General features: G+C 43.6%; 1 protein-coding gene across 1 annotated transcript; it reads left to right on the top strand.

The window, feature by feature from the left end:
* Nucleotides 1-2,044: 2,044 nt before the first annotated feature.
* On the top strand, nucleotides 2,045-9,816 carry arhgap35b (Rho GTPase activating protein 35b). The gene is made up of 6 exons (XM_030781575.1): nucleotides 2,045-6,063; nucleotides 6,324-6,465; nucleotides 7,641-7,718; nucleotides 8,542-8,673; nucleotides 9,011-9,116; nucleotides 9,456-9,816. Exons 1-6 carry the CDS (start codon nucleotides 2,332-2,334, stop codon nucleotides 9,814-9,816), a joined length of 4,551 nt encoding a protein of 1,516 aa, XP_030637435.1. The 5' UTR covers nucleotides 2,045-2,331.
* Nucleotides 9,817-10,360: the final 544 nt, after the last annotated feature.

The raw sequence follows: 10,360 nt of genomic DNA, 5'->3' as shown, positions 1-10,360 counted from the left end.
GTTGTTTTGGGATGTTGGTCTGTGTTAACACAACCATATCATGCTTTTGCTGCAGATTGCATGGTGAGACATTCATGCCACCAACATTTCCAGCTGACTCCACAGATGATCTGCTAGGTTGAGGTCTGGGCACTGCATTGGCCACTAAAGTGAAGAGAGCTCATGTTCCTGGAGACCTTCTGAGACAAAATTAGCTTTCTGAAATGGAAATGGTACGTTATATTGCTGGAAATGTGTCCGTGCAACAACGGCTAAACTGTAGCCATGAATGGATCCACCTGGCCAACAGCAATGTTCTGAATTTCTGTGACATGCCAGAAGACATATGTTATGACTGCACACCAATTTCCCCTGTATCAAGGAAATGATTGTGTGGTATTCATGCTGAAGAGCATGGGTTCACACACCTATACTGCATATATGAATTTATGGCTTTTTTTATGCCTATCAGAATAATGCAACAGAAACCTGGATTCACAGGGCTAGGTGAGGTTTCCCAGTCTTCGGTTGTCCAGTGTTGGCAATGGTATGCCCGCTGGGGTTAGTTTTTCTTGTTTTTAGCTGATGGGAGTGGAATCCAGTGAGGCCATGTGGTGTTGTAGCCCATCCATTGTAAGGACTAACAGATTATTCATTCTGAGATGGTGTTTTTGATTCCTTGCCTGTCTGCCTGCTTCGTTTTTTTTTTTCAGCGGGCCACGGACATATGCCTCACAGTTTGATGGACCCGTGTTTGTGCATTCACAAATATTAAACTGGACACTGAGTGTACATACCAGAAATGAAGGGCCATGGACTAACTTGGCAGTAAAGTGGACATCTTACGCCGTGTTTCGTGTAGAATGCGTGACTTGGAATGAAGTTTGGTACCTCGTATATGCTCCAAAATGAAACTGAAACTATATGACTCCGTGTGTTTGTTGTTGGTAACCATTCTCACTGTTCTAAAACATCTTCTGTTACATTTGGGCTGGATGTCAGTGTAACGGTAGCCAGCGAGTAGAGTGCTGCGCAGTGAGTATACCTCACTCCCCCAACACCTTAAGAGGCGTACTAGCGACTGATGCTAGCGCCCATGGGTTTTAGCTTCCTTGCTAACACGCCCGCCTCCCATCCCAAGGGTCCCCGGTTTGAGTCCAGTGGTATACACAACGCAGAGCGTAACATCAGGGAGCTTTAAGTTGCAGTGTAAACATATCCTTATGGTCTTTATTTTGATTTCAGATCTAATATACAGTAAAGCACTTGAGTTACCTGGTGCTACACAGTAAAGATTTTTATGAGTAGTAACATTATGAGTAGTAACTGGATCATTGTATACAGAGGCACTTGTGGTTTAATGCATTGTTTTAATGTTTCATATTGATTTCTTATAGCAGTATTGCATACTGTTCCTGTGACTGAGTGTTTTCTGTCAGCTTACTGAGTTAGCAGTCATGTTTTTTTCAGTAGACTCAAATGATTTTATTTTAAATCATCCATTGGATCACGGCATAATTTAATTCACACAGTAACAGATTTTCACTGTCATTGCTGATGGCATTCCCTATAAAAGATAAACCATGACCTGAAATTGTCTTTTAGTGACTTCAATGGAAGGCATTGATGATAAAACCCCCATTTTATTCTTCATTCTCATATTGTTTAAAAAAGTAATGTAAGTGTAACTGTAAAACACACTCACACACACTCATCTTATGTTTATTCAATGTATATAGACAGAAACTTTAATTCAAGATAGCTAGTGTTTCATATTTTAAGGCCCAGATTTTAACAGTTGTATCAAGAATGAAGAAAACATAGACCTGACTGGTCTAAGCGATTTATATTGGTATAATTGATCCTCATGTGATTATATTTGAATTAATTATTTGTTAAGTGTGGTAGTGTATTATTCAGATATATGTGTGGACGTGAACATTCTTGTGTGACAGACTGTTCAACAGGTCTTTTATATTTAGAGAGGCAATCACTTCTGTCTTCTGTCTTTTTTCCCCCTTGCCTTTCAGAGACTGATTTGACAAGACTGAAGTGTTTCTACGCATGTGGGGTTGTGATCTTCAGTAAAGGAAACAAGGAGCCCCAATCAAAACGCTTGACCCTTCATTAGAATAATTCCAGCCTTACCCATCTCACCCCCCTAATGACTATGGGTAAGAAACACACTGTGTCAGCCTCTTTAACATAAAAAAATCAGCATTTGAGGAAAAATCAGGCTGAAGCAAATGTAATCCTATTAAAGAGACCATCATTATAAAACTTTATGGACACAAATCACTCTATCCCCTACCATCTACCTTTGGGGCATGGCAAGATGAATGTCTTCATACGATGATGATGGCTAAAAAGCAAGATTCCCGGGTGCCTATCTACAATTTGGTTGTAGTTGGCTTGTCGGGCACAGAAAAAGAGAAGGGCCAATGCGGTGTGGGCAAATCTTGCCTTTGTAATCGCTTTGTTCGTCCCAGTGCTGATGATTTTCACCTGGACCACACATCAGTGTTGAGCACTAGTGACTTTGGTGGTCGAGTTGTCAACAATGACCATTTTTTATTCTGGGGAGAAGTCGGCCGAGTTCTAGAGGATGGGTCGGAGTGCAGAATGCATGTGGTTGAGCAAACCGAGTTTATTGATGACCAGACGTTCCAACCACACCGCAGCACTGCCTTGCAGCCATACATCAAACGGGCTGCTTCCACTAAATTAGCCTCTGCCGAGAAGCTAATGTATTTCTGCACGGACCAGCTGGGTCTTGAGCAGGACTTCGAACAAAAACAGATGCCTGAGGGAAAGCTGCAGGTGGATGGATTTCTGCTTTGTGTCGATGTGAGCAGGGGAATGAACCGTAACTTCGATGACCAGATGAAATTTGTCTCCAACCTGTACAATCATCTGAGCAAAACAAAAAAGCCTGTTGTTCTGGTCCTCACTAAGTGTGACGAGGGTGTGGAGCGCTACATCAAAGATTCTCATACCTTTGCCATTACTAAAAAGAACTTGCAGGTTGTTGAGACGTCAGCACGGTCAAATGTCAATGTAGACCTTGCTTTCCTGACCTTGATACAGCTCATTGATAAGGGGAGGGGCAAGCCTAAAATTATACCTTACTTTGAAGCACTCAAACATCAGAGTCAATTGATAGCTTCAGCAAAGGACCGCTATGAATGGTTGGTGAACCACATTGTTAAAAATCACAATGAGACCTGGCCAAACATCAGCAGGCGTATGCAGACCTCCCCAGAGTACAAGGAGTATGTCTTCTTAGAAGGTACAGCGAAGGCCAAAAAGCTTTTCCAGCAGCATATTCACCGCCTTAAGCAAGAACACATAGAGAAGCGTCGCAAGGCCTATTTGAGCATGCTCCCACTGGCCTTAAGTTCCTTAGTATCAGAGCTGGACGAAATAGAGCATTTGAGTTGGTCAGGGGTTCAGAAAGTCCTAGAGTCCAAGAAGGACTTTGACCATTGGTTTGTGGTACTTGAAGATGCACCGTGGGAAGAGACACCACACCTTGACAACATGGAAGACGAACGTATCCCCTTTGATGTGTTGGATACAACTGCAGCAGAGATCATATTTGATGCTCATCTCGAGCACTTGCGCAATGAATGCAAGCGTGCCGAGATGCGACAGGAATTCAAGGCTAAACTAGCGACTTCACCCTTTGTGACCCCAGGTAGGCCCTGGGAAGAGGCCCGCAGTTTCATAATGAATGAAGACTTTTACCAGTGGCTTGAGGAACCAGAATATTTGGACATCTACAATAGGCACCAGAAGGCAATCATTGATAGAGCAAAGGAGGACTTCCAAGAACTTCTCCTGGAGTACTCTGAGCTTTTCTATGAGCTAGAGGTGGATGCCAAGCCCAGTAAGGAAAAGATGAGTGCAATTCAAGAAGTGCTCGGTGAGGAACCACGCTTCAAGGCACTGCAGAAACTGCAAGCTGAAAGAGATGCTCTGGTGTTGAAACATATCCATTTTGTTTACCATCCTACTAAAGAGACTTGTCCTAGTAGCCCACACTGTGTTGACAACAAAATAGAGCAGATATTAGCCTCATGCTTCCCCACACGGTACCCTTCCTATGGAAGATCCCACATGAGTGATGGCAAGGCAGACAGAATCAACCTAGTGATTTTAGGGAAAGATGGTTTAGCAAGAGAACTAGCCAATGAGATTAGAGCATTGTGTACTAGTGATGACCGTTACGTGCTGGATGGAAAGATGTATGAGTTGATTCTTCGTCCCATTGAGGGCAATGTGAGGCTTCCAGTTAATTCCTTCCACACTGCCACATTTTCTCCCCATGGGTGTCTGTGTTTGTACAACTCAAAGGAATCTCTCTCTTATATTGTAGAGAGTACAGAGAAGTTACGCGAATCAACGCTTGGCAGGAGGGATAGCCATCTAACTCAGCTTCCTCTATCCCTCCTGTTAGTCACAAAAAGAGGTGCTGGAGGATTAGGTGAAATAGGTGGGGATACTGCCCAGTCACTAATTTCACAGGGACAACAGGTAGCCATAAAACTACAGTGCAACTACTTGGACCCTGGCTCACTAGGCACAGGCTATGGACGCAATGTGAATGAAAAGCAGATTAATCAGGTTTTGAGAGGTCTTCTTGACATTAGAAGGAGTGCAGCTTTTCGCAACAGCTCTCCACCCCCTCCCCCTATACCTCCAAGCATCAAAGACTTGCAACAGGATCCCAGTCCCGAGGCAGACTTGCGAATCGTCATGTGCCTCATGTGTGGAGACTCTTATGACGTTGACCAACTTCTTTCACCATTTTTACTGCCTCAGCATTGTAGACCAACCTCTCCCCAAGCTAGCAGTACATCAGTACTGCTGGAACAGATGGTTGCTGGTCATAGGCAGACCATTGAGCTTTTGCTGCTCTCCTACCATGCATCATTCACCATGCGCAAGAGTCGACTGGTGCACGGCTATATTGTTGTGTACTCTGCTCGCCGCAAGGCTTCGCTGGAGACTCTGTGTGCCTTTTTGTGTGAGGTTCAGGACATAATTCCAGTCCAGATCCTGGCTGTAGGGGAAACCCAAGCTGAGCTTACAGACTCTGAGACTGCACGAGAGCTGCTAGTCCAAGGTGAGGAGCTGGCTCAAGAGATTGAGGGTCGCTTCAGCAGTGTGGTGTGCGGCCCAGGTGGAGTTGTCGGAGGACTACACAGAATAGACCTATTGCAATCATTCTTCATGGAAGTAGTAGAGAAACGGACCATTGTGGAGGCTACTCACATGTATGATAATGTAGCTGAGGCTTGTAGCACAAATGAGAATGTGTACTCCCCCCGATGTGGTTCACCAAGCCCTGTCACAATGATTTTAGACTCTGAGGAAGATATGGAGGCTTCCCCGCCTTACCATGAAGGTACGCTTACCTCTCATGGTGGATTTAAACTGCATGATCTGGAACCAGGTGACACATTCTCTGTCATTTCTGATCTCAGCACCTTTGAGAATAAACTCAACAACAAAGTCCCACCACAAGTGAAACCCAAACCTTGTGTCAGCTTCGACCTTCGAAAGACCAACTTCAGCCCCTACATGGATCCAGTCAGCCATCGTCGATCACTTACCTCCAATGTAACTTGGCCGCCCAGTGGGGATGGGTTGTATGACCCTTCAGACTATGCAGAGCCGATGGATGCTGTTTCGAAGCCTCGTCCCAGTCATGAGGAGAGCATTTACTCTGTGCCGCATGACAGCACTCAGGGTAAGATCATCACTATTCGCAATGCTAACAGGATGCACTCCAATGGTGGAGGCAACAGTTCTGACAGTGAGGGAGATGGAAGCTCTTTGGAGCGCCGACGAAAGTTGTCAGCTGCAGGGGTTAAGCCCCGACTGTACCGGGATCGTTCCAAGCGCTTGGGGAAGTTCAGCAGCTTCCGTACCAGTTTCTCTATTGGCAGTGATGATGAGCTTGGGGCTCTCCAGAAGACGAAGGAGGATGAGGTGGCAGTGTTGAAGGGTGACTCCCTCAACGAGGAAGGGGAAGATCCCAAGAAGAGAAACATCTGGAGTCTGCGTCGACCGGGAAAGGTGAGTGTCCATTTCCAGTCCCTGTGTTTTCAGCTGTGCTCTTTGTCATGCTGTATTTAGGTTTGTAAAATCTGCCAGTCTTCTCTTTCTTTTTTTATTTGTCTTTTACCAACAACTCTCTGACCAGTCAAAGTGTGCAGGCTTTTCTTTACTTACTTAGCATTGTCATGGCAGAACAGCCTTACCTGTTATACTCTGGCTTTAGATTTTAAAAATGCCCTCGGTCTTTTTCCAACTATTTTGATCACTCTCGTTGCCAGAAAACAAGACCAAAGCCTCGACACTCTATCTCTAAGCCTATGGAGAGCAACTACTTTGGAGTGCCTTTGGTTAATGTTGTCTCCCCAGACAGACCTATTCCAGTCTTCATTGACAAGTGCATCCGATATATAGAGGCAACTGGTAAGTCACTGTTCTTGCATCAGTTCTGTCTCACCTACTTCACCAGCCCTCCCATTAAACAACCCATAAAAAAATCAGAAAAGCAAAAAGAATTCGCCAGTCCATGTTTATGTAGTCTGAAGCTCTGATAATACAAAACATTAACCCCCCGAAGAGTGCATACCATTATTCTAGCACTCTGTGACCCATATCACAGTTTTTCTTATGATTGTAATTTCATTTGTGTTGTCAGTGCAGGTTCCTCATTCTGCAGTAAAACAGAAATGGCCGTGTCTTTTAGTAGGCAACAGGTTATTTCATAAGTTATCAGATAGGAACAGACTCTGGCTACATCCTGTCTGGAATTGTCTGCTCCCCTGTCTGCATTGGTAGATCAAAAACAGAGTTAACAGTGTTGTATTTATGTGTTGCCAACCTTCACACCCAAGTTTTCCTTTCAGAAATACTCAAGTCTGTCTTTGAACCTCCAGAGACGAATGTTGGTTAGACTAAGGTCTTACATCCTCTGTTGGACTTTTCCTGTGTTGAAAAGTAGTACAGTAAAATTGCTGGATCCTGAATGAGGAAAATAACTGTGTATATGTGTGTTTGACTTTGAGTGTGAGTGAGTGCGTGTGTATGTACAGTAAGTTCCTCTGTGTGTGTCAGTGTACACAGACACACACACACAGACACAAAGTTCCTCTCTTTTGTCTTAGGGAACTTTTCAGATTTCTAAATTCTCTTTTTAAATCAACTGTAATTACAAAATGTATTGCTATTTTGAAAAGGCTTTCATAGTCATAGGGCTATGATCATTACTCATCCTATTGATACAGTGAGAGAAAGCTCTGTATAGACTCAGTTTAAGTTACAGAATTTGCCATTGCCATTGTAAAATCCTATCACACTGCTAATGTTTTTCCCCTTTGCTCTTCATATGCCTATGAGTCTCATTTGTGGGTGTTTTTAATGTGACATGGCTGTGTGTAAGCTATTTTTAGTCCTGTTTTACACACAGCAGTTGTTGGACTGTAAATCCCTTAAAGCTTGGTTTCAAATAAATGAAATAGATGGACATTCTTTAGAGGACGTAAAATGAAATGACATGAGGTACTGTGTGGTCATGTGATGAGTAGCTCTGTGATGTCACAAAGGTAATTTGCTGAATGACATTGTGCTCTGGTTTCTGCCAGGACTGACCACTGAGGGCATATACAGAGTGAGTGGAAACAAGGCTGAGATGGAAAGCATGCAGAGACAGTTTGAACAAGGTGAGTTCAGTTTCAAAAACCGCAAACAAAACTGCCCCATATGACTGTACAGTGAAAATCCATGATATTACAACATATACGGTACTGGTCCCCAGTGTTAACCTAACCAGTGAAATTTGAGATGAAAACCATCTCACAACATGACAGTAGTATGTCATGAGCAGATTGAAATTTATTCAGTCACATTATTGATGAAAATATGATGAAATGGGGAAAAAAATGAAAGATATTTTGTAACAAACTTTGTCATTTGGCCCTGGTCAGGTTGCACTTTGAATTCATAATTATGGTGTTTGAATCATTCTCTGGATCAGTGCTGGAAGGTCTCTGATTTTAGGCCTAATGATCAGAAGACAGCAAGTTTGTAATGCACTGGTTGTCAATAGCAAATGGGAGAAAGGAAATTGTTTTTGACTGGTGTTTCATCGATGACTAGAGAGAGACTTAATAGTGAGGGATTTTTTTGTCAAAACACTGAGACTTTGACTAAATCAGAACATGGTGTCCAAACATGCCCTGTCAGACCCACATGTTGTGTGGTGATTTCAATGTGAAGAGAAAAATAACTGCTTGTTTCTCTTTTGCTTTTGCTTTCCTTTTATTATAAATTTTGTCCTTTATTTTCATGCCATAACTGTTCCATTTCCTTATCTCCCCCCATGCACACACACATTTTTTACTTCTCTTTCTGCCTCTGTCGCTGTCTCTCTTTGTCTCTCTCTCTCCCCCTCTCTCTCCCCCGTCTCTCTCCCCCGTCTCTCTCTCTCTCTCTCTCTCTCTCTCTTTCTCTCTCTCTCTCTCCCTCTCTCTCTTTCTGTCTCAGACCATAACTTGGACCTGGTAGAGAAGGACTTTACAGTAAATACAGTGGCAGGTGCCCTGAAGAGCTTCTTCTCTGAGCTTCCTGAGCCTCTGGTACCATACAGTTTGCAGGTGGAGCTAGTGGAGGCTTTCAGTAAGGACACTCACTCACTCACTCACCCACCCACTCAAATGCCCACATCCTTTTGCGGTTTATTTTTACCCTTGTTTTTCTTATGGATTTTCATCAGCCTCTCATGAATGGGACTGTTAAACTGGGCTTAATGTCAGGAAATGGTGACTCATTCTGTCAACACAGTTTTGACGTTTGGGCCCGGACGGGGATTAAATTACTAGATAAAAGCACGTTTGAAAAGACCAGAAATTGCCACATAATGAAATTATATCTGGATATGGTACTCAAAAAATGTTAATAGAAGTGGCTTGAGGTCACTAACGATGATTTTACTAATAGTGTCTCTCCTCTTCAGAGATCAATGACAGAGAGCAGAGGCTACACACCATGAAAGATGTGCTGAGGAGGTTTCCTCGTGAGAACTATGATGTCTTCAAGCATGTCATGAGCCACTTAAACAAGTGAGATTCACACTTTCAGAAGTATCTGTGATTTCATACAAAGACGTAAGAGGTTGTTTACTCACTGGTGTTAAAATAAAACCCTTTTTTTGTGATAGGCCTTAAGTGTTTTAGACTCACATGGTCATTAAATACAGCATGTCTGTATTATCACTGTACTTTCCCTTCAAACTGCATTATGGAAAGTTCCACATCTTATCATGTTGATGACCAGTTCAGTCTCTGTCTCCATTTGTTTTGCCTGAAACTTTTTCTCTCATTCTTGCTCACCTTTCTCTCTCATTCTTGCTCACTTACTGTCTCTTTCTCTCCCTCTCTCTTTTTCTCTCTTTCTTAAAGGGTGAGCCAGTGGAATAGGGTTAACCTGATGACCAGTGAGAATCTGTCCATCTGTTTCTGGCCCACGCTGATGCGTCCTGACTTCACCACTATGGATGCTCTGACAGCCACACGCACCTACCAGACAATCATCGAAACCTTCATTCACCAGTGCGCTTTCTTCTTTTACAACCAGCCTCCTGCTGAATCTCCCACGGGCCCATTTGGACCTCCTGGACCTCTGGTGCCCTCCGGCCTGCCCCCTTCCCCAACCACCTCCTGCTGTCCCCCACCCCAACATTTTAGCCCCCTGTTACAATCGCCCCCTCACTCCCCCCCTCAGAGCCCCCACACCACCCCAGCTGAACCACAGACACTGTGATCAACAGAGCGCCTGAACTGTGGGCCACTCATGTCACATTTACACATTCTGCACACACACTCTAGACACACACACTGACACACAAATACACACACACACTCAAGCTCAATCACGCACACCAACTTCCTAACACTACACACATACACACACACACACTCACACACACGCAGATGCTCACAGAATACAATGTAAACACTCTTAAATTACACTTTGAGACGCACTCACATAACACACACACACATTCACACAAACACTCTAAAACATTTCTCTTATCACAGCATACAAATCGCAGGAGTATGTTAACATAAGTGTTGAATTAGGTGGTAGTGATCCAGGGGACTTGCACTCTTTAGGGAGAGAGCTAGTGAACAATGGTAGTCAGATGCGTCTTTCACGCTTACTCGGCTGTATTCAAAGATCCTCTGTGCAGAGGAGAGGGTCATGCACATATTTAAGTTCGGTAACACACTCATGGTGCATAATAGGAAAATATCAAGGTCCTAATTTCGTGTTTGTGAGATCAGTGATGAGGTAGATCATTCGA

Source organism: Chanos chanos, chromosome 8 (assembly GCF_902362185.1).
Source record: "Chanos chanos chromosome 8, fChaCha1.1, whole genome shotgun sequence".
NCBI classification, from domain to species: domain Eukaryota; kingdom Metazoa; phylum Chordata; class Actinopteri; order Gonorynchiformes; family Chanidae; genus Chanos; species Chanos chanos.
The sequence above is the reverse complement of the archived record's forward strand: the minus strand, read 5'-3'. Positions and strand labels throughout refer to the sequence as shown.